General features: G+C 49.8%; 1 protein-coding gene across 2 annotated transcripts in view; it reads right to left on the bottom strand.

Moving 5' to 3' along the window:
- Window positions 1–1524: 1524 nt before the first annotated feature.
- Window positions 1525–24174, bottom strand: part of PBX1 (PBX homeobox 1) — a 126950-nt gene continuing 104300 nt past the window's right edge. Inside the window, exons 5-9 of one of the 2 annotated variants that reach the window (XM_056497067.1) lie at window positions 23859–23994; window positions 20731–20890; window positions 13468–13580; window positions 11857–11946; window positions 1525–5694 (exon numbers count right to left, since the gene is read on the bottom strand). In XM_056497067.1, coding sequence (XP_056353042.1) covers window positions 5602–5694; window positions 11857–11946; window positions 13468–13580; window positions 20731–20890; window positions 23859–23994 — 592 coding nt within the window. In that variant the 3' untranslated portion in view covers window positions 1525–5601. Of the gene's footprint in view, window positions 5695–11856; window positions 11947–13467; window positions 13581–20730; window positions 20891–23858; window positions 23995–24174 lie in introns of those variants that run through there. The other variant, XM_056497068.1, reaches the window with a different exon arrangement.

Raw genomic sequence — 24174 nt, forward strand, 5'->3', positions numbered from 1 at the left:
AGATGGCACCCACGGCATCTGATGGGGCAAATTGGCAAGGAAGAGGCAAATTTTGGTGTTTATCCACAAGCAGGCAGCGAGGGGAATAGAGGGAGGATGCTGCAGGAGCTGCTGTTTTCTGCATTCCCACCCTCAACTCGCCAGTTTTTGGCACAGACACGAGCAGGAGAGCAGCCGGGTGCCGATGGCCCCTAAAGGATTTGTGACAGCACCTCCCCAGCCCCGAAACCATCCCCGCATCCCCTCCCACCTGGCCGGGGCCCGGCGGGACTTAACATTTGTGTGTTTGGAGCCGGGCTGAGCGTTTATGAGAAGGGAACAGCTGGGAGCAGGCTGATATTTAAACTGGAATTAGGAGAGCGGCGGCGGCCGGAGATAATTCCTGGGGCGGGCTCGGGGGGCTCTGCCGGAGAGCGATACACTTAATTTGCAGCCGGAGCTGGAGGCTGGCCCGAGCTGATATTGCCGTGTTATTTAGAAGAGAAAGGTCAGGCTGGAGATTGAATAATCATTGACAAGAAATCCATGGCAGCTCCAGCATCCCTTTCCCCGGGGATTCTTCTCCAGGGGATTCTCCCCGTCCGGGTGCCCGTGGGGTGCCAGAGGTGTTGGTGGCACACATCCAGCTTTTCTCCAACCTGGGAGTTTGGGAATCACCCCCTCCAGCCGCCCCTATTCCGTCTAAAATCTCTAGGGACCAGGCAGAGCTGTCCTGGTTTTTGTCCTTTTTAAAACTGCAAATTATCTTTAAATTTAAAATTGATTATTTTTCTTCCCACAAACGTTTTTGATTTTTTATTTTTTAATTTTTTTTATTTTTTCTTAAACTAAGCCCCCCACCTCAGGGAAACAGGAGAGGCTTCCCCTGCTCCCCAGCCCTGCCCAGACCTTGGTGTGATAATCTCTTTTCTAGCTTTTTTCTTGGAAAGCAGTGCACTTAACAAGTCCAAAAAAGCAGTAAAAGGTTAAATTGGGGTTTTTTTTTCTGTTTTATATTTTGGTTGGGCGTTTTGTTTTTTGTTTTCATGGACAAATCCACGTGTCCAGAACTTGCCTCTTTCTGCCCAGGGTAACTGAGGCATGGGGCCTCAGGCAGAATCCCAAATCACATCCCTCTGGCTCACACCATCCCAGCATCAGGGGATTTATTGCCTTTGTTCACTCCCACCTCTGCACCCCAAACCCTTCCTGCCCCCTGCACCTCGTGGAGAAATCCCCAGGGTATCTCATTTTCTTCTTTTTCATCCCCAAAAAATACACCAGGTTTGGTTTCAGGGTGTTTTTTTTTTGATTTTTTTTTTTTTTTTTTGCAACAAAAGAAACTATTTATTTGGAATATGCATTACCAGTACAAATCAGGAAACTGTAAAACCTACACCTTGTTAGTATCGTCATAGAACATAAAAGTTTCAATTGGGATCAGAAAGACAGAGGCCTTTTTTTTTTCTTTACAGAAGCAGAAAAGCTTAAAGTTTCAAAACCAGGTTGGAACAGAGAGTCTTTTTTTTCCTTTTTTTTTGAGGGTTTTTCTTTTTTTTTTTTTTTCTTTTTTTTTTTTTTTTTTTAATATGTGGAATCCATTAAGAAGAGAGAAAAAAAAAAAGATGGGGAGGAAAAAAAATAGAAAAGAAAAAGCAACTGTGAACTGGATCACCTTTACAAGGGATAGAAAGGGCTTTGCAAGAACAAAAAAAAGCAAACCGACAAAACCAACCCCCCAGGCAATGTCTGATTTACATCCTCTTAATAATAATAATAAAATAATAATAATAATAAAGGTGTACGAAAACAAAAGGACTCTAGGAAACCTTGGGATTAAAAGTAACACCCCAAACCCTCAATCTTTTTCAGTGATGTGAAAAGCTCAGGTTGTTTTTTTGGGAGGAGCAGGAAAACGTTTTAGGAGAAAACTGAAGCGATGCCAACCAGCACCTTCCTCGGTGCTTCTCCTCGAACCCCACCCTGCAGCCACTGGGATTTGGGGCTGGATTTGGGGACATTTTGGCCATGTCCCACCTCAGCACAGATGCTGATCAGCCAGGGTGGGGCCAGGCTGTGAGACCTCATCTCCATCCACGGGCAGGGTGAGGTTGGAACATCCCTTGCTCTGAATCCCTCAAGTTTTGGGGATTCAGGGAAGAGAACCAATCATCTCTATATTTGGGAAGGATTCCTGCCCTTTTATCACTTCCAGGCAGCTCAGCAACACCCCCAGAATGGAGACCCACAGGGGCTGACTGCCCATCTCCTCCCCAAAACTTGGGAATTCCGTCCCTTTTCAGAGAGGTAATCCCACTGCTCAGCCACACCAGGGTGCCCTGGAGCTGGGATCTGAAAGGAGTGGGGAGAAACACTCCCCCCAGAAACACCACCATCACTTTTCACATCACTCTGGTCACAGCTCAGAAAGCACAGGGGAAGTGGCAAGGCCATCGTCTCGGACAGGTCAAAATAAACTCATCATCATCATCATCATCATCATCATCATCATCATCATCATCAAAGCCCCCTCCCCCCATCCCAAATAATGAAAAAAAAAAATATAGAAGGTTCATTTCTGGGTCTCAACGTTAAGAAACATAAAGTGTTAGACTGTACCTATTAATGCTCACTATTCCAACCATTTTTTTTCTTTTTAAAGTTTTACAAAATGAATTACCGTTCACTTTTTAAACATTGTGTAAGAAGAAATGAGTGTGCACAACTCTACACTTTTCTAGCATTCTTGAACTAATTCACAAATGCGAGAAAATGGAAAAAAAAAACCCAAACCATGGGAAAAAACAAACAAACAAAAAAAAGGAGGATGAATGTAGGTAGTTTGATGTTATAAACTATACAGGAATGAAGCGCTTGTTGCCACAGAAAGAACAGGGATGGGACCTTCCCCCTGTTCAATTTTGCGTGCTAAGAGGGTCATTTTTTATTCTTTTATTATAAACACTATTAAATTCCGACTGCGTTTTTGGTTTTTTTTTCTCCTTTATCTGAATATACAAGAACATTCATTATCAAATGTTCGTTATCATCAATACTACAAAGAACGAGACACAAATCGCAAGAAACAATGGAAAATGTTAATAAAGCTGAAAGAATCGTCGAGTTTTTTTTTGTGATTTTTTTTTTCATTTTTATTTTTTTTGAGTTTCTGCAGGTTTTTTTTTTTTGTTTGTGTTTTTTTTGTGGTTTTTTTTTTTGTTTTGTTTTGTTTTTTTGGTATCGAAGTCAGGTTTTTCTGGGCAGAAAAATAATAATAAAAAAAAAGAAGAAAAAGAAAAAAAACCCACAACACTCAGGGGCTGGAGGGGGGGGAGGAGAAACAGGGAGGAGAAACAACTCAAAAAATTAAAAAAAAAAAAAAAAAGCAAAGGAAAAGGCAAGCAAGCAGCTATGCCAACACAAACTGGAGGGAGCAAGTGGGGAACCCAGGAGGGGATTTGCAAAGTACCGTGGAGGAGCAAGGAGCGAGGGCCCAGCCTGGGCAGGGGGACGGGCAGCAGCAGCAGCAGCAGCAGCAGCAGCAGGAGCAGGGGGCAGGGCAGCCCCAGTGTGGCTCAGCACGCCGTGGCTTCAGCTCATTCCCAGTGGGTTTCCAAGGACAGTGGCATTCCCACAGCCATGGCACTGCTGCTGCTCAGGACAAGAGGCCTGACTCAGTCCTGTGTCCTGGAACGCTCAGCCTGAACGGGATCATGTGAAACAAGCTGGGAGTGGACACAAGGCAGCGCTGGGGGAGGCCATGGGAAGAGGAGGAGAGTGGGAAGGTGAGCAGCACCTCCCGACTGTCCTGGCAGGAAAACCTTCTCCATGCTCTTAACTCACAGCTGGGAGCCCCTTGTGTCACATCCTGCTCTGCCACAGGGTCCCCACTCCTGGGATGCGTGCCAAAGGAGCACAAGTGTCACTGCTGGGCACAAGGTGACAGCGTGCTTCAGCTGTGGCCACACCACCACTGTGCCCTGCAGGCCAAGGAACGCTATTTTTTCCAGCAGAAGGGTGGAAATATTTTTGGCAGAGCTCTAATTTACAATGGTTTCTGCTAAATGCTGCTCTGTGCTGGCAGTTCCCACCTCCAGACCAGCACAAGCAGGGTGGGCATGGACATTCAACAGTGTGAGGCACTGATCCCAAGGGATCCTGGGATCCATCACGAGGTGCCAGACATCCTGCACCCACACCAGCCCCCACCACACCCAGGGTCCTGATGCAGGCTGGCTCAGCCTCCTCGTGCCCACGCAAAGAACCGATGGCCACAAGTCCCACCCTGGCACGAGGCTCAGCCTGCTGCCCAGGGAAACTGGTGCTGCCTCTTCCTGCTCTTCCACGACAGCCACGTCCTCCCAGCACCAGCCTGAAGGGGCAGGATGAAGCCTCGCTTGCCAGCCACCACTGCTTGTCCCAACAGTGGACCAGAAAAGCTGGGCAGAAAGTCCCATGAGTTCTTCCATGGCCACTGCCCAGGTGACTCCTGGGGTGAAACCAGCAGCTTCAGCACACAGACATCCCCCAGCGGGGCAGCCACCCGTCCTACAGAGTAAACCTGTGGGGTGAAGCACTACCAAAAACACCCAAGACACCCCAGTGCTTCCAGCCCCTGGCATTCTGCTGCCCATCCCTCACTGCTGGCTTGGCAGGGCTTTGGGAATGCAGAGGGTGGCACAAACCTCTGCAGGTCCTGCCTGAGCTGGGGAACCCAGCTCCTCCTGCACACAGGAGCCAACACCCTGTGAGCAGCAGAACTCCAGCCCCAGCCTCTCCAGGTGCTGTCAGAGAAGTGCTGGTGTCCCATCAGCCGTCCATGCCTGATCCCACACAGCTCCGTGGAGGTGTCAGCACCTCTGCTGTCAGTGATGGCCGCTTCTCACCTGCCTCTGCCTCCCCTCCTTCCCTCTTCTCCCCTCCAGCAAAGGCAGCAGGGTTTCACGGCTCATCCAGATCACAGCAGCCAGCGGGAGGGATGCTTGGCCGAGTAGGGCTGGCACTGGGAAGCTTCCCAGAGCTGGGAATGGGAACGGTACCTTTTGGGATGTGAGGGGGAGCACACTGGCTCCTTCTAGGTGCACGGGGGCTGTGCCACCTGCCCTGTCCCTGCAGCACCGTGCGGAGACAGGCGGGAGCAGATTCCCTGCGCTGGCAATTCCCTACGGAGAGGTAGCGTGAGAGGAAGGGGGCAGGGGGCTGCCTGCTGGCAAGGGACATGTGACTGAGGTACATCTGTAGCTCCTCAAAAAGACACCCAGCATGAGGCTGTACACTGCTCTGGGGTTGGCTTGTGTGGTGGTGGTGGTGGTGGATTTTTGCTTTTCCTCCTTAAAATACTTCTGCCTTGGGTGGGAAGTGGGGAGGGGAAGGGAGTGGTGTTGTGGGGGTGGCGGGGAGGGGGAGAGCGGCTTCTACCCAGAAAAGAAAGGGAAGAGAGTATAAAGAAGTGTCCAGATTGGCTGAAAAAAGCATCCCGACGAAGAGAAGAGAAGAGAAGGAGTCTTCTTGTGTGTGCTGATTGGGTTCACCTCCAGTCTGACTGCTGCGGTGTTAGGAGAGGCCCCCTCCCCTCCCGCCCCGCCGGGGCCGGCTCAGCCAGGGATGCAATTTGCTGGGAGATCAGTTGGAGGTATCAGAGTGAACGCTGCCAGGGCCTTCTGTGGGGGAGGTCACCGACGATGGGGTAGTAGCGTCTTGCCAACCTCCATTAGCCTGAAGGAAGGGACATGCAGGGACATCAGTCAAGGCACACACAGCCCTAGCCAAGGCACCCACCCACCTCAGACCCCCTGCTTGTCCCACAGCTGGGACCGGTGCAGGAAGCAAAGATGTCCCCTCTAACTCCCCCCACCCCAGGGCTCCATCAGTGATATAGGGCAGAAACATTTCTGTTGAAAACAGATTTTGATAAACTTCAAGTGCTCACATAAAGCCCATCCCTTAAAAAAAAACCCAACATATTTCTCCAGAATCCTGAGCTCTGGTTGTTTGGGACTTTTTAACCCCTGACAATGACCCTTCCTCGTATGGAACAAAGAAACACCTCACTCCAGAACCAGCAGCCTGAATGTTATCTGGACCCAAATGCTGTGACCATGCAGAACAATCAATGGGTCCCATGGAACTGCTGAGCTGTGCTGTGTCCCCCAGAAAAGCTCCCCATTCCCATCTCACTGAGGGAAACCGAGGCACAGCACAACAGAGGTGCCACCACTATATCCCATCTGAGGGCTCACACAGAAAACCATGGCAGACACCTTGTTCCTTCTCCTAAAAACAGCTGCAGAGCCAAATTCTGCAGGCGCTCGAGAGCGGAGCTGCCCGAGGGCCCGGCTGCCGCGGGCAGGAGCCGGCAGCGCGCAGAAGCTGCTCCTCTGCGGCTGCCATCCCCTTCAGAGAGGAGCAGATGTCACACCCAGCCTCCTCTGCCTGCTCTGACATTGATTCAGTGCTTGCCTAATTAATCCTTCCCAAGCACTGCCCAAGCTCCAGTTGGCAGCAGTGGCTGTCCCACTTCAGACAGGCGCGGGCTGCTTTGCCCGCTCTGGCTGCCTGTCCCACTGCATCATCCAGTGCTGGCCCTGCCAGCTGGGAGCCTGCACACCCCAGAGGGCTGAGGGCAGGAAAACTCCCCACCCCGAGGTGCTGCTGCCCAGCTCCCACCTGCCTGAGAGGCTGCTGTGATGGGAGCAAAGAGCTGACAGGCACGAGAATATGTTTGAGGAGTCAGACCAGCTCGCAGCGGGACAAAGCAAACAAGACAAGAGGTGTGTGCACACCCCTTGCTGTGCCTGTGTGCTCTTCCACATGTGCACGGGAGCAGAGGGGTTCAGGCAATAACACGACCTCAGCTTGCTCACAGTTAGCAAACCACACTCTGTTCCACCTTGGGTGCAAGCGTGACACCAGACCATGCACGAGCATCACCAACCCCGTGTACCCTGTGCCCACTGCCCCCAGAGCCAGGCCCTGACCCACCATCCCTGCGCTCCAGAGATGCAATATCCACCCTTACACATCTTGGACTGCTGCAAGAGGCAGCAATTACTGTAGATTATCAGCCCGACAATGACAGGCCGCGTAAAGAGAGACACAGAGCCAACTCCGCCGCCCCGAGACTGGCATATTCAAGTACACTTAGGACATTAATAGCAATTTACGTGCCATCAGTGAGAGAGAACCACAATAGCTGTGCTGGCAGCCTCTTATTACCAAGCCTGTTATTTGTTGGAGTTACAAGCTATAATCACAACAGAAACTTTCAAAACCCTTATCTTCCGTGACGCACCAAATCTATTTCAGAGCCGTAATTGCTATGTCACCGGAGAGTTTGCTGCTTAATGCACTCAGATGCCATTTAGTGTTTGCAGGGTCGTTACGGCGAGCAGGAGGGGGGAGAGCAGCGGGGGCTGCATGGAGCAGGGCTCTGGCCCTATTGTGCTCAACTATTTTTAGCCAGGTTTTTGCCTGCCAGCCACAGAAGCAATCGAGCAGCGCCTCCGTGTTCAGCACCATGCTCCCCAAAATCCCTGGAAGATATTGATTGGGAATGAGCCTTCCTGTGCTTCAGGAATTTGTGTGGCTGAACAAAACCTTGGTCACATCCAGTAGGAAGTCAAGGGAATGTTGGGGAGAGGCCAATAAGGTCTTGGGAAGGCCAAAAATGGAAAGGAGGATCCAAGGTTGGCTACGACATCTTGACACCATCCTTTGGTGTGGAAAAGTCCTCCATGAGGAGGCTGCATCCTTCCCCAGGCAGAGGGCATGCAGGCACCATCCCCAATCATCCTGGACTTCACTCCATCGCTGCATGGATCAAGCCACACCTGGGATTCATCCAATTCCACCTAGATGGCTCTACCTCCTCCAAGCAAGGAGATCCCCTGGGGTTTGACTATAGTAAATCACCTGGGATCTCCCTCAAAGACAAGGGAGTCTGTTGAGGAGGCTGCTGCTCCTTGTACATGGCTGTGACTTCCTCAGGAGGGGCAGATGCCAAAGACAGAGCAGTGGTCTCCAGGACATCTCTTCAGCTGTCACCTTCTGGAGCCAAAGCACAGGCAAAGCCTTGGTGACTGTCCAAGTCTGGAGCCCCAGTGAAAGATTGCTGAAGCAACTAGTTTTGGTGCCCATTTCTACAGGTCTCAGCATTTTTGTCACCTCCAGCCAGTCTGGCTGGCTCCCTGCCCGGGCCTTCTACGTGGGGCCTTCTACGATGACTCTCTGCCAATTTTTAAAGGTGCCTTCTGCTCAGCACAGAGTCTCAGCACCCCACCTCCTGTGACCCAATCCCGTCCCACCAACAATGGCACAGGGCATCAGGTCAGCCTCTAAACACACCAGGTACTAGCCAGTCTGACAGAGCAGCCTCAAAGCTTTTTCCGATCTCTGAGCTTTTAAAACTTCCATCAGGGCCTCCTTGCAATATGCACCGAAGGTCTTATCACACATCAGAGAATCCAGCCTTGTCAGGACATCCCAGGAGTCATGACCAGGCACCTCTGGCCATCACAACACACCAAGGCATTCCTTATGGATGGAGCTTGTGCACTGAAGCCCAGCTTCACACCCAGCTGGTGGCCATGACCACAAACCAAAACCTGACCGTGATGGTGAACTGCAGCTGGCTGAGGAACAGAGCAACAACTTTTTTCCCAAGGGAACAAAAGATCTCAGGTAAAGTAAGGAGCTCTCAGCTTCTTCCTGTACCAATCCTTGCTGACAAGAGTGGATCCAAAACTCCCTGTCACACCCTGCCACTGGCCACCAACATCCAGGTCACACACACACTGCTCTGTGAACAGGCACAGGTCTACACAGCAGCAGTTTTAAAAAAAAACCTTCACTCTCTCATGAACTTTAAGAACAGCTCATCATTTTACACGTTTAAATCATCTGTAAACCAAAGCCCAAAACCAAATTTCTGAAAGGACTTTAAGATGACTTATAGTTCATTCATTCCTTAGCATACAGGGAAAGTAAAACACTTGATGGATTTACAGCCTTAGGGCAGTGGCAGAAAAGGCGATGTTTCAGAGGACTGTGGCAATAAACTTCTACTGGAACCCAACAGAACCTGAGCTTCCCCAAATGCTTTGAATTCCTTGGTCTTGGGGGACTTCCTGGATACACACGTGGACCCCCATGAACAAACACTGTCCAGAGAGCCCAGACATTTGACAACTCTCACTGCATGGTGCAAAACCCTACAGCCTCCAAGTTTGCCAAAAGGGGTGGCTCACACCCCATACTTCCTGAAAAGAGGGGAGGTCCCTGCTTCTTTTCAGTGTGATCCAAGGCTGGGTATCCTCAGGACAGCCTCTGTCTCCACTACCCCTCCACTGTCAGAGTGTGCTGTCCCCATCTGTGAAGGAGAAGGCTCTGCTCTTGCCCTGTCTCAGCCAGGGCCGTGGGTCACAGTGCTGGTGATGGCTGGGACACTGCCCATTATCCTGCTAATGATGCAGAACCCACTCCAGCCCTTCCTGCCTGTCAGCCACAGCAGCAGAGCCACGCAGGCAACTGGGCTTTGGGTAGATCCCTCTTCTCAGCTGTCACGACTTACAGGCGTTTAAAAATTCATCCTCCATCAAGGAAGGCAAACCCTGAGCGCTGTCTCCCCTGCCAAGGTTTCCAGCAGTGGAGCTGGGCAACCTGCCGCTGACTTCCCGGTGCTGACGGGCTCCAGGGATGACTTAACCTCAGCCCTGTGCAGACATCATTGTGACAGGGCTCTTGACTGGGTTTCGGCTCATCTCCTTCCAGCAGCTCACGGGGATGCCTGGGTGATGCGGGGACGGCAGATTTCTGTGTCACTATCAGCTCTGCTCCGCGTTCTGCTGCCCCTCCTCGGCATGGAAGGGCTCAGGGAAACCTTCCCTGCCTGTTGGAGACAGCCACCCTGCCTGCACTGAGGAGTTCCCCAGCACCAGTGCTTCCAAAAGGGCAGCCACACTTCAGGGTGGACAAACTGGGAATCCATCAAGGGACCTCACTGGATGGGAAGATGTTAAGTGACAATCAGGCTGGAGCAAACTGAATGGGACACAGGGGAAACAAACAGGCAATCCACAAGGTGCTTCCTAAACTGTCTGCTCAGCTCTGGACTCCCTGCCTCATTCCCCACACCTACCACAGCTTTATGGGGAATTGAGGAGTCATTCACACAGTGCAGTCCCTTTGCCAACCTGCCCCTCTCTTGACAACATCCAGTAAGAGTCAGTTTGGGCTCCTGCCCTCCCTGAAAACCAGCCTGAGAAGACATCAGGCCAAACATGTCAGGTCCCTGTTTGGAAAGCACCAAGCCCCTGCTCACCGGTTCTCATGCTACTCATGGCTCTCCCACAGAGAACCACAGGCAGAAACACCGACCCAGCTCTCCTCGTCCTATTCAGCTTCTGAGTTTTCACTCTCTCTTCCTTCTCCTCTCCTTGCCTCATAATCCCCGGCAGCAACCCTCCCCCCCACCAAATTTTGGCTTAACCCAGCCCACTGTTATTTTCCAAGCCAACTGCAACTGTAATCAGCTCAGCCTCTTTCCTTGGGGGTATTTTAATTTATACAAAAGTATCATCTCTTATCATGATCAGCCTGCGATTCATTTACTCTCCAAGTATTAAAAAGCCAGAAAGGGAATAAATTCAGCGCATGGAGAAATTAATGCGGAACGATAGGCTCTTTCATGTGGCATTTCCAAGTGCCGTTTTTGCAAGGGGCTTATGTAATGAGACATAATTATCTGCACATGTTCAATTACATTACTTCACAAATCCTCCCTGCCTCTGCCTCCTGACGTCAAGCCGCCCACAAAGCCCCGGCACCCGCGGGAGAGGGGAGCAGAGCCCCCCGTCCCAGGGCACTGCACGCTGGTGGTGGCCGTCCTGCAAGATGGTCACAGGCCAGGTGACCAACGGCCCAGTGGGCTGGAGGGTGATGGGGCTGGTTGCTGCACCGTGCTGGGCTGCAGGACCACCATCCCACCCGCAGGATCATCACCTCTCTGACCAGATCAAGACCATGCTGTCCCAACCGTCAGCACCCCATGTCCAGGGCCAGCTGCCTCCTGCTCTGTGCCACCCTGGACACCGCTGCCACCACCCACTCAGCGCTCACAGCCTCCTTTTCCAGGCTGCCCTCCTCTCCCAGCTTGCTGTCACCGCCGCTGAGATGGTGGACGATTGATCTGAGAAATGAAGTTGGATTGCTGTCCCGAATCTACACTGGGTTCTCCTTGTGTGTGTCTGATCGATTTCCCCCTGTGCGACACAGCTTGTCGCTACGAATTTTCATGCTAGTCAGAACCCGCCAGCGCACCCAAGAACAAGGAGAAGATGCTCCCGAGACCGCCCTCCCCCTCGCATCCTCCCCCAGCCCGCTTGGGCGAGGTTTCCTTGGCTTGACGTTGGTCGGCTTTGTGGTTTTCCCTCCTTTACTCGCGCCCCCATCGCCGCCGCGCTCTCGGACGCCGGCCAGGGACGGGATATTTTTATCCAGGATGGTGCCGCCACGACGGAGGCCGGGATGTTTGCGGTGACATTCCCCACCGTGTGACACGAGGTGTCACCTGTTTAGCAGCTCCTCCCGGCCGAGCGCGCGTGGCCGCAGGTGCCGGGCGAACGCTGATGGGCTGTGACAGTCCGAGACGCCAGCTGCCTGCACGCAGCCTGCCCTGGTGCCACTTTTTTTGTGGGCAAAGCTGCGCCGCTGGCGTGACCGACACAGAAGCAATGAACTAGGTGACCGTAAAAGCAAAGACAAGTCCTACTAAGTGGCATTCTGAGCCCTATGGCTTTGAAATAATTGGTAGTGAGAGAACAAAAATGAAAAAAAAAACAAACCCAAAAGACCAGAACCCAAGCCTGTTTTTTTTCTTACACTGATGCCCTGCGGACTATACATCTGACTTGCCGCGAGTCCGTCACTGTATCCTCCTGTCTGGCTGATAACATGGCGAAGGGTATCCACCTAAACAAACCAACAACAACAAAGACACAAATTAGAGGGAAGGAAAGGTTACTGGCCAAAGCTGCTTCTGTTCGTCTTTGGCAAGATAAAAGCAAACAAACAGTAATAGCAATAATCATGGCCAAAAAATCGCAATAAAAATAAAGGTGTGTATTTGAAGAGGGATGAAAGAGAGCCGCAGTTGGTCTTGTGGAGAGAGATGAGCCAGAGGACCTCTCCTGCCTCCCTCGCCATCCCCCGCCCGCCCCAGTAGCCCTGTCACACTCTCCTTGGTCCCATGTCCTTTGACAAACAGAGTGGGGGGAGAGAAGAGAGTGACAAGTGAGGGTGGCATCTCCTGGCGCACACTGCTGCAGCCATCTCCACCATGGTGCTCGACCCCCTTCCACCCCTGACCCCAAACACCGCTCACAGCAGCAGAAGGAGATCTTTGGAGCTGGCTGAGCGCCTTCACTGCAGAGGGCCCACAAAGGAAACATACCTACCATAGCAAAGGCACCAGCAGCGCTCCTCTGGGTGCCCTGTTCCTCTCCCTCACACCCCCAGCCCCAGCCCCAGTGGTGGCACACATGGTGAGCACGTCTCACTGCCCATGGATGGTGTCTGCTCCACCTGCAGCCCCATGGGGGAGCAGCCTTGGCTTTAGAGAGCTCTCCTTGCCCAATGCAGAAGTGTCAGAGTGGCTGTCGTCTCTCAGCACAGAACAGAGCCTTAGATGCCAGGGAGGGGACTCATGGCATATCTGGACATCGGATGGGAGACCTGAGTGAGGTCATGGCTATTTTAAATTCTTTCTTTTTGCCCCAAGCATGGGTTGACGTTTCAGCAATGCTGCTCAAAGCTCCCTTGCTCTCTCCTCCTGGGTAGGTACAGGGGTGGTGTGAATGCCTGTGCTTTGGGGAGGTGGGGAGATGATCAAGGGTGTCTTTTAATTAAAAAAAGAAAAAAAAAACTAAAAAAAAGTTATCTATATATTTAAACGTTTATTGCCTTTCAGCAGACACCTGGTTTGGCATCAAAGGAATAAGTGGAAGCCTTGTAAAACGAGACACCAGTCCAAACATCTGGCCCATACCCTTGGAAGAATAAAGCAAGCAGAACCTAAACCTGAGCTGCTTTTGTTTGACTTTGTGCCTATTCTTCTACACCTTCTCTCCTCCTAGTACGACTATCAAGCCAGAGCCAAATGCATTCACAAAGTGTGGGCAAGTCTCCTCAAGACCATGGTTGTTGGTTTGGTTGGGTGTTTGGTTTTGGTTTCTTTTTGGATTGTTTTTTGGTTAGGTTTTTTTTGTTTGTTTGTTTTCTTTTTTTGGTGGTTGTTCCTGTTGCCTTTTTTTTTTTTTTTTTTTGGTTGGTTGGTTGGTTTTTCAGTCTGGTTTGCCTTTTTTCAAGTGTTGGTCGGTTGATTTGTGCTGGTTGAGATTTGCTCTTTTCAGACGGGAGGGAGAAGTGCCAATACAATCAAAGGCTCCTCCAACACTAATGCATTCACTGGCAGTACATCGGATGGGTCCCTACCTGTGACTGCACGTTGGCTCCAACCTGGGCCCCTTGGTAAGAATCCCCATTGAGAGACTGCACGCTCATGAACAAATCTCCAGAGTTTGACATGTTAAAAGAACTGGAAGAACCTGGAAAGGAAAGAGTGAGGCACCTGAATCACAGAAAGGAAAAAGATCCACCCCATGACTCTCAGCCAAGAGGAAGGAACAACATGCAAAGCAACCACAAAAACAAAACACACAGTCAGGTTAGTAGTATGAAGAACAGAGCAAGCGAAAAAAAAAGGATGCACTCTTGAGGTTATTCAAAGCCACATGTTGTTACAGCTCAATGCCAAGAACATTCTTCAACAGCTCCTCAGCTGGAGGAAGGATTCTTCATGCTTTTGACTGGGACAAACAAAACACAGCCTGGAGGACTCGGACAGCGTCGGAATCCTTCAGACAGCTCTGAAGGATCTCGGTTGTTGGAGTCCACCCAGCAGACTGCACTGGAGACCAGAATTACCCAGACAAGCCCTGCTATCAAGAGCAGAAGCCTTTGCAGCAGGCAAACCAAGCCCATGCTGAGAAGCTCAGAACAGGGAGGGTAATTCTAGCCCGTACTGCTCCCTGCAGGGTGAGACATGCAGAGCCCATCCAGCCCCACGGCTGGAGCTCTGGCTGAGCACAGGGGGCTCTGCGAGGGGGCAGTGCGTGAGGTTTGCCTTCAGGACATCAGGAACCCATCACTGGTGGGAACTGCAGAGCACCAGGAGCAAAGGCTCACAAAAATGTGAAGACACCTGGGTTAGACTCCCAGTGCCCATCAGGCTGGCAAAAGTCTTTCACTGCGATGGCCCATGAGAGAACACAAGGGTGTCTCAGCCCTCCTGGGCCAGCTGCCCCAGAAGAACAAGCTCAGTAAAGCAAATTCCCCACTGCATGCACCAGTCGTCAATGTCATGATAAAAAATTGTAACAGTGAAGACAACTGGGTGGGACCAGGAGAAAAAAAACCTCAATGAAAAGAAAAAATAAATCCCGCCTTTGCAGAAATGAAAGTTTTATGCTTCCAGCTTTGAGATATCTGAGCACCTCCTCAACCACTTAACAGAAGAAACAAACCCATCATGTAACTGGAAGGCAGGGAAGGCAGCAAGGGGGTTAAAAATAAATAAAAAGGTTTTATGGGATTATTTCAGAATTTATCGTGCAGATCAGCGCGTTAAGTGTGAGACAGCTCAACGTGCAAGGTTTAGTTATACATGACGTTAGCCTTGGAAAGGAGAGACTTCAGGGGCCCAGGTCAGCTTTGCTTTCAGCTCCAGTCCCAAATATACTTTCATCATCTACACTGCCATTTCCAGCTTGGAAGACTGGCAACCACAGTCCTGGTGGAATTGCCCAACTATGGCTCATGCGTACGCTCTGAGGAATGCCTGGCAATCCCCCTCCCTTTGCTGGGGAGGGCAGAAACAGGGACAGCTGTGCCCTGGAGGTGGACCAGGAAGGCTCCTCTGAAAGAGGCAAAGGTCAGGGAGCAGCAGGTCTATGCTGGAGACTCCATGTTCACCACCTTCTCTGCTGCTCTCTTAGCGACTGGCTCTTTTGCCAGGTGCTGGCAGTGCTCAGAATCAAAGGAAAGCAGAAACAGCTCTGCTAGATGAAACACCCAGGACAGTCAGAGAAAGACTCATCTTGAGCACAGTGAGTCTTGGATCAGGACCCTCCCTCCCACTGGTGACTGAAAAGAGTGAAGCCAGGAATAGCTCATTGTCTGTGCTCACTGTCAACCTGCCCAGCCTGTTCCAGAGAGCAATCCCACAGCGCTGTGTGAAATAAGCGGGACTAGTCAGGAGGCAGCTGTAACCAGCACCTCCTCTGCTCGCCTGGCAAAGGGCTCCTGTCACTTCCCCACCTCTCAGGTTACTTGCTATTTTAAAGGCAAAAAACCTAGAGAAATGAGCTGGCAGACTGGGGCCAGCCCACCCTGACAGTGCTCAACTTTAAGTGGGAAGATAAGCACGTTTCACACACACAAAGACATTTCTGACCCCATTTTCTGAGTGATTGCCTTGACCACCTTCATCAAAGCACAGTAATGCAGCTTTGTACTCCCACAGTGGCTGAGAACAAAAACACTCTGCAGCTACCACTCACAAGAAGCAGAGAATATTTCCCTCCTCTTCTGAGGTGAGCAGAAATCTTCAAGATCACACAAATAATCAGTGGCAGAGCTGGAAAGAGGATTCTGGAATCCCTAAGCACCTGGCATGACACTGCTATCACTCTGCCCCCAGCTGAGCAACATTTCATCCCACCTTCCCCTACCAAAAGAAAATTGTAACAACAATAACAAATAAAAATGCCATAAACTTAACTGATATTTTATAGAAACTTAACAAACCTGGCCATAAAATTGAGACTGGGAGGGAGGAAATAAAAATAAACAAACAGCCACAAACTCCAGTTCTGAAGAGCGACGGTGTCTCGGAAATCATGAGGAACGCTGGAAATGTCACTTACAAGATATACACTGCTATTGGCAAGGGGTGTTTTTACAATATATGTGCATATCTAAACAGTAAATATGTCTTGCTGCTGATGTGGATGCAGAGATAAATATGCGCATACCAATGGCCCCGCACGTATGGATGGCATTTGGATCAGAGGCGTAATTGCAGAGCCCTCTGCACCACCACTGCTGCTTCAGCACTCACCCGAAAATTACAGTGGCCCAAAGCCTCAGAGGCACAGCTAGGAGGGGCTGATGCACCCAGCTGGGAGAGGGGCCAGCCCTGAAAGAGCCCTGAAAATTTAGACTCAGCTATCCTCTGCAGAGATAAGATCCAGGAATACAAGTCCTTCCACTAGAGGAGGCTCCATTGTAAATCTAACCTGTCCCTCTGAAAGGCTCTTTTCCTGAATGCACCACAGGCTTTTGGTGGTTGTGATTTGGTCTGGGGTTCCTCAGGAATTGAGAGGTTGTGAATGAGAGAAGTTCATCTTTGAGCTTGTGAGCCCAGGAGGAAAGCGCTCTGATCTTGGTGTGCAATTATTGTGGGTAGGCAGGAAAAACTATCAGAAAACCCATGACTTGTACAGTGTGGAAGAGTGCTTCATCTTCAGAGTCCAGACTTCTTTTTAAATCCAAGACCTATCCTCACTATTCTTTGGTGCTGAGTTTCTATCAGGGCAGCTTCAGAAAGAGTGCTGGAAAGTCTGAGCAAACTCTGGCAGTCAGATCTTGCCCTGGGTGAAAGCCTACACCAAAACAATGCTTTCTAAGAGATTTCTTCTACTCTTCCTAACACCTCTGATGAGCAAAGTCCACCTCAATTTTGCCTCCATTTCAAAAATCTTCACAATTTGACTGCTGGTGTATCTTGCACCACTTTTCCAGCTCTTCAGAGAGCTTCTTCTCCAGCTTCTCCAATGTCTTCTGTGTTTCGACAGTCTCAAATTCCACCTCCAATTTTCCAGGACCTCCAGTAAGTACTTTTCTCTAAAATACCTGACAATTCAAATGGTACCACGAACAAACAAACAGGATAATGGTGTTCACTGGAGCTGAAATCAAACCACCCTCATCTGCTGCCTCATCCCACCTACCACCACCAAGACAGATCCAGCACACTGAACCTCTGAAATGACTCTGGTCATGTCTACAGGATTCCTAGTTGAAGTCAACAGCAATGACACACATGCATTGAGAGCACAAAATTTATGCCTCCTGTGACTTTTTGTGGCGTCTTTGCTGTGGCTAAAATGAGGGAACAATGTGGTGATGGACCATGTAGCTCCTCAGCAGGTCCAAAAGCCAGGGATAATCCAGCAGGACATTTGTTCTTTTTCACTTGCCCAACAACACTGAGGACAGTGAAGCCACAACCAGAGCAGTCTCTGCTGAAGCAGAGTCCTCTCCAGTGGTGTGTTCTGGACACAAATGGAGGAAGGCAGAGAAAACACCTGTGCCTGATGAAGTACATTTCCAGGCAGCAGCTTCACAAGAAGATTTTTACAAACCAAAAGGGTGAGCAGGTAAAAAAAACAGCTCAGGACAATTTTGGCTGCTCTGTATTCAAGATTTCACTGGATGCCATCACCTGTGGCTGGCAAAAGCGTTTGCCCACATAAACCAGCCTTCATCTGCCATGTGGTTTCTGTGCTGAGATTGTCCAGGAAATAAAAGTGAGGATGGGGAGTTGTTAGCCCAAATGAGCCAGACTTCTCAGCTTATTTGAACATCTGGCTGATAAAGGCCAGCCCAGTGTACTGGGGATGAAGAGGTGTTTGACATTCAGGCCTGGGTGGCTGAGGATGGGGGACCCTGCTCTGAATGTGCCAGATGGGCAGACAGATGCAATCCTTGCCCTTGTCAATGTGTGGCCAATCTCTTTGACTGAGTGTAGCCATTCACTGATCTCCAGTAACATGGGCATCAATGAGAGAACAGATGGGCCTATGTAGCCACAGCAGAAATGAATTTAGCTCCTGTCCAAGGTCCCACTGCATCCAGTTGCACCTCCTCTTCCAACATGACAGCCCTCCAGGGATTACACTGCTGGTCATTTCTTCCTCATGACCTGTCCTCTGCTTACTTACTTTCCACATGCCCCATAATGTATTTAAACCAGAAAGTCCTATCTTTGTTCAGCTACTTCCTCACCAAAGTCTCAGCCAATGATCTGGGAACAGAAAGAAGTCCACAGTGTAAAAGGAGAGGCATTGGCCATCTTAGTTCTTCACCTCCTCACTGGCTTCCAAGATCCTCCCTGGAGAATTCAGCACATCTGATGGCTCATGGTCCTGGACACAACTGTCCCAGTCTTCCTCAGACAGGTATTTCAGACCTAGCATGTACAGGTGTGCTTCTTGCTACAGGACACCCTGAAGCAGGGGAGATCACATGATGTCCTCAGGATGTGTCTTTGTCCCAGAATGTGACAATGCAGGGATGCTCACCTGAGCTGTTACATCCCCGTGGTTCAGCTGGGAGGATCTCAAATGTCAGGAGATAAAAATCTCACAGTTTTCTCAGGAGAGGACCTACAAGGACACCCAAATCCACTACCTCTGCAAGCTGACCTGGAGCAAGTGGGGCCTCCCCACTGCTCTGCCACTGTTGCAGCACTACAGGCAGGGTGTGGGACCTGGGCCAGGTTAGGAACACTTTATTTCTAAGCAGAAGAAGGATCTCTGTGCCCTGCAGGCTCCCCTCACACTGCTTTAGCACCGCTGACACTTCAGGCACGTGAAAAGAGGTCAATGACTCCAGACTGCAGACAAGTGAGCCACAAAGAGGACCCAGGAGCTCAAGTTTTCCCTGTTAATAACAGGACTGTTTGTCCTTTCTTGAAAGCACAGTGTTATCCAGGGATTTTCTCAGCTGTTTACTGCAGGGCACTGGCCAATTTATCTCTGAAACAACCGTGTAACTGCCTGTGGGGAGGGCGAGGAAACTGCCTTGCTCTGGAGCACTATTTAACTGGCCAGGCACTGAGGAGATGCTTATTCTTCTGTGTGCAGCTCAGATCCAAACCCACTCAGGCAATTTGAAGCTGTTCCCTTGCTATTCCAGACCTTTGGATCTGACTCAGCTGGAGAAAGAGGAAAAGAAGGAGAGCTGCATCTCTTTGGTCCAGACTGTGTGGGATGCAGGACAGCATCACAGGCAGCAGGCCTCTCCCTCAAAACACACAATTCTGCCCTCTCCAGCAGAATTCCCTCCAGCCTTTTCTACAGGGGGTGTTAACATCAGGAGAGCCCACTTGACCAGGTATTTTGTGTCAGCTCTTTGGAAAGAATGGCATTTTTGAAAATTCAGCTGAGAGAACGGGAGGGGAACAAAAATCCCCAAAGCAAAAAGAATCAAACAAAACTCCAGCAAACTGTCTCTGCAGAGTTCTGCTGCATCCAACTAAGCCCTCAGAGCAGCTGAGGCAGAACAGGAAGCCCTGGGTGAGAAGGAGGTGGGAGAGATTCCTCTCTGCTTCCATGTCACTGCTTCCTCCCTTTGTTTGACCCCTGGCTCTCCACCTTCCACTCAACTCCTCCAGAGCCAGGGGTGTTTCTGGAGGGTGATTCCTCTGATACCTACAGAGGCAGGGTTGTGCTCACTACAGAAGCATGACCTGATGGCAGCCAGCATCTGCATGGTCTGGGTAACATCCTGCTGCCCACTCCACCATCCTCTGTGCTCCCTTCCTGCCTCTCTGATCACACCAAGCATCACACTCCTGGGGAAGGGTGCTGCAAACACTCAGCTCAAAGGCTCAAGAGTGGCACATTCCCACTCTCCCTCCCACCCCTAAAAAGAAAACAGGCACACAGATATTTGCATGGATTACAAAGTACATGGCACCCATGAAGTTTTGGTTTTTTCCTCTCCTTGTAAACAAATCCCAGTTTTCCACTGCTCTTGGATCCGCAGCCCCTGATCATTTTTGGTTTGGCCAACCTTGCAGCAGGCACCACGCATGAACTGAGCATCATTCTCTAGCAGAGGAGCTGAAATCTGGGCAAAGTGCTCTGTGCCTTTGACTCTCAAAACAAACAAATGGAACCCACAGCAAACGGGAAGGAAAGGGGGAAAGGGAAGGGAACGACCCATGAATTTCTCTGGATTGACTGACACGAAGGGAAAATAAAATTCACACAGAGCACACTCTTGCAGGTGATCCAGACACTGTCATGTAAGCAATCAAAGAGATAACCACAACAGAAAGAAAATCAAAGGACAAAAATTTACCCAAAACAACCCCCAAAATGGCATGAGCTAGGACATCTCAGAAATGCTGGGGTTTATCCATCAGGATCACTCATGCTTTCAACCCCAGTGAAATAAATCATTATGCAGTAACTTTTCTGTTACTTTTTTTTTTCTCCCCTTTAAAGCGCAAGCAATCCCAGCAACAGTTTGTGGACCACTCTTCTGGTTTTGTGTTTACCAACCATGCATATAACCCCCACCATAACATCACCAGTGACAAGGTCTGATCACATCCTTTTTTCCAAAAAAAAAAAAAAACAGAACAGGAAAGGGAAAGAGGGGAAAAAAAGAATAGGGAGAAAAAACAAAGAAAACAAAGTAACCCCCTCCACAACAAACTCACCAAACCAAACCCATTTCCCTTTTTTCTTTTTGTTTTAAGACCAAAAAAGTGAGCAAACCAGACCCAGAGAATAAAAGCCAAAATAACCAAAAGGAGAAAACCAGAGAGATTAGAGGGAGAGGAGAGAACGAACAAAAACCCGAACACTAACGACCCAAAAAAAAAGAAAAATCACAACTAACCAGCTGAATTGGGAGTTGAGGGTGAGTTAGCCTGGCTTCCATGGGCTGACACGTTGGTAGCCGTGACAGCTGTTTTGGCAGCATAAATATTGGCTTCCTCTTGAAATTTACCTATGTTCTTCTTGTACCGGATTCTCTTATTTCCAAACCAGTTTGATACCTAGAGCGAGTTCAGGAGAAGACAAGGATGTTTAGGTGTCAGCTCTGCCAAGTGCACCTGGGTGAGGAAGGTGGATTAGTTCAGGTAAAGCAGGGCAGATTCTTTCCCACCCCAGTTTTCCCAGCACCTTCCACCCCAGGTGTGCCACACCAAGCCCAGGAAAGGTGATGGGAGTCCTCTGCTATAGATGGGATGCTCCACAGGAACCACTAGAACCACCCCACAAAAATCTTAAGATGGATTAAAAAAAAACATGATGAAGTCAAATGACCCTGAAATTGCAGGATTTGAGAACAGGTATGAGTCATTTTTATTTGCCTCCTCCTCAGTATCCCTTTGATGGGATAGATGCCCTGATTACCAGCACAGCTTTGAGGGTGAACACTCAGGGAATTGACTGGGGCCTGGCTGACACACAAAATTGCTTCAGTATCACTGAAGCTCTCTTTTGATCCATCTGAGGGGAACAGGGGCACAAAGCCAGAAGTGGATGCTCTTCATCCAGCTGAGCCCAGCTTTGCAAGGCTTAGCATGAGCCACTGCACGAGCCAGGAACTTCAGCGGAAGGATGGAGGAGCACAGGACTCGTCCTAAAACCTGAGTTTGGTCTCAGGAAAGAAGTGTGTGCCTTGGGAAGGGGTGGAAGATGCTTCCACTGTGTTTGCCCAGAGACATGCTGATGATATTCCTGCTCACTCATGGGTACTATCTCACACTGAACTGTTTCAGAGAAGACATGGGAAAGATTCAACTCTACAGCTCTCAGCTACTTCTTCATCAGCATTAAACACACAGAACCAGGGTAATGTGGAAGTCTCTAAGCAGAAGACAATTTCCAGCCACTACTGACTTTGTTTGAGACAGCTTATCAGGATAAAGGGGATGGGCAAACGAGGAGGATGCTACAGCTCTCCAGAAAAGCTCTGACACTCCTAGAATTGCTTGGAGCTGCAATCTTCAGCTAGCAAGACCAACCCCTCTGGTGAGATTCCAAGGACATTCTCCCTTTGCTTGCTGGTGAGCAAGTACATCAGTGCTCCCTCTTCCAAATAAACTGAGCAAGCATCCAAGATAGAAGACAATAATGGATGTTCATTCTTTGAAGCCCATGATTTTTTCCATATCTTAGGGAAATGGCTCAGGCTTGGGTGTTGATAACTGAAACTCATGAGCTTTTGTTCCTGTGCTGCTTTCTATCTGCAGTGCTATTAGAGCATTCAGCAGCTTCCACACAGAAGTGGCTTCATTCACCAATTTAATGGCTATTGAGCTACAGGTATCCATCCCTGCAGAGAAGGAAAGATAAAATATAACCTGCAGAGACTCAGATCAGCACCCACCCCAGTTCTGGGAGCAAACACTGATGACATTGCCAGGAGCTGGTGCTGTTGGCAAGGAGCTCCATTCCACCTCTTGGTCCAGTTTCCCACTAATGACAATGTGCATCTTCATGATCTTTCCACATGCACATCTCCTCATGACTGCTCTTCTGGCTTCACATCCTGGGCAAACTCTGAGCCCCACAGGGCAGGAGGCTGAATGTACAGCCACCACAACCTATCTGCATTTTAAAATCTGTGAAGCACCTGGTCAGACTCTGAGTTCAGATCAACTCTGCTCATGACTTACACACATCCATGGGACCTCTGCTCCCACTCAGTCTCAGCAAACCAGACCTGGATGTGTGTTTGTTTCTGCCTTATGTGGATGAAGAAGGGAGGCAGATCCTGGGGACAGGCACCAAACAGCCCCAATACAGCATGCTCAAAAACACCTCCTAGGCACAGCAGCATTTCTCCTGGGCATTTTGTCTTTGCAAAGGAGAACTTGTAAGTGTGAACAGATGAATTAGAAGTGAGAGGGGAAGCACTGGGACAGCTGGGGCTTTACTTAAGCCAATATGTGCTATCTCCTGTAGGTAACTGTGGGAAGAAGCAAGGTTTGGGTCTTGCAGCCCAGGGGAGGCAATTGGAGTCACTCAGCAGGCACTCAGCACGGTGATGACACCTAGCCCTGGCTGCTGCTGCTGCTGCTGAAGGCAGACACGCTCCCACAAGGACACCAGATGCTACTGCTGTCTGCAGTTTGCTCAAGTGATGAGCAGGCACGTGCCTGGGGCTGGGAAGCAGCCCAAGACAGGGAATGCCACAGGAGGCTAGAGGGGCTGCTAAGCTCACATGAGGACAAGCCCAGCACAGGCCACAAAGATTGGCTCTCAGTCACACAGCCTGCTCCAGAAAGAGAGGAAATAGAGAAGGGCAGGCCTGGGCAATGTATGGTTGAACATTTCAAGGGCTGACTGTGCTCCTCACAAATCACAGCAGCTCCCAGGTCAAAGTTACAGACTCCAGGAACTATGTGGCTTCCTTGAACATATGGAAATAATTCATTTTGTCTTTACTAACCACCATATTCTGAGGGATGTACAAGTCAGGGAGATGTCATGTTCTGCAGCACAAGGGTAATGATTGAGAGAAATGACCCTGAGAAATCCCACTGAGCACAAACTCTTAACAGTTACACCCAGATCCTTCCCACCAGGACTTGTCCATTCTATCTTACCAAGCAAAACCTGCACAGCTCTTCCTACTGCTTTTAATCCCCTCAAGAAAAGACTTTCAGATCAAACAAGCTCTTCTTGCAGGCCAGGCCAGCACTAATTCCTTGAGGAGACTTTGCCCCTCTGGGTGCTGCCACATCATTTCTGTGTTGTCAACACCTTGGCTGCACACACAGCCACTGCTCCATGGAGCCTTCATACCTCCTAAATCCCCTCTCAGACTTTCCTTTTCCATCCATGGCTTCAATCTGCAAGTGCCATCTGCACTCCCACCCACTCTCACTAACTTGCACTAAACTGATTTAATAATTAAATGCTCAACACGGGATATGGCTGACTGCTCTGAGGTCTGCAATACCCTTCCCCTTGCTGAGGTTTCCCATTAGTCCAGGCTTTGAGCTCTCTCACCTGTGAGACTGTGATGCCACATTTCTTGGCTAGCTCTTCTTTGGCTTCCTCACTGGGATAAGGGTTGCTGAGATGGGAATAGAAATACTCATTCAGGATTTCCGTGGCTTGCTTGTTGAAGTTTCGTCTCTTCCGCCTTCATGTGAAGAAAGAATGGAGGGAAACAGAAGGAAAAGGAAAGGGAATGAGCACCAGGGATCCAAAAATAGAATGCAATTTTAGATACTCTTGAGTTTCCCACTTTCCTCCCTCCCCCCCTCTGCTCCTCCAAGCATGGAGTGCAAGGCTCATGGCCAGGAAGCTTCTTATCTGTCCC

This window comes from Oenanthe melanoleuca, chromosome 8, assembly GCF_029582105.1.
Source record: "Oenanthe melanoleuca isolate GR-GAL-2019-014 chromosome 8, OMel1.0, whole genome shotgun sequence".
NCBI classification, from domain to species: domain Eukaryota; kingdom Metazoa; phylum Chordata; class Aves; order Passeriformes; family Muscicapidae; genus Oenanthe; species Oenanthe melanoleuca.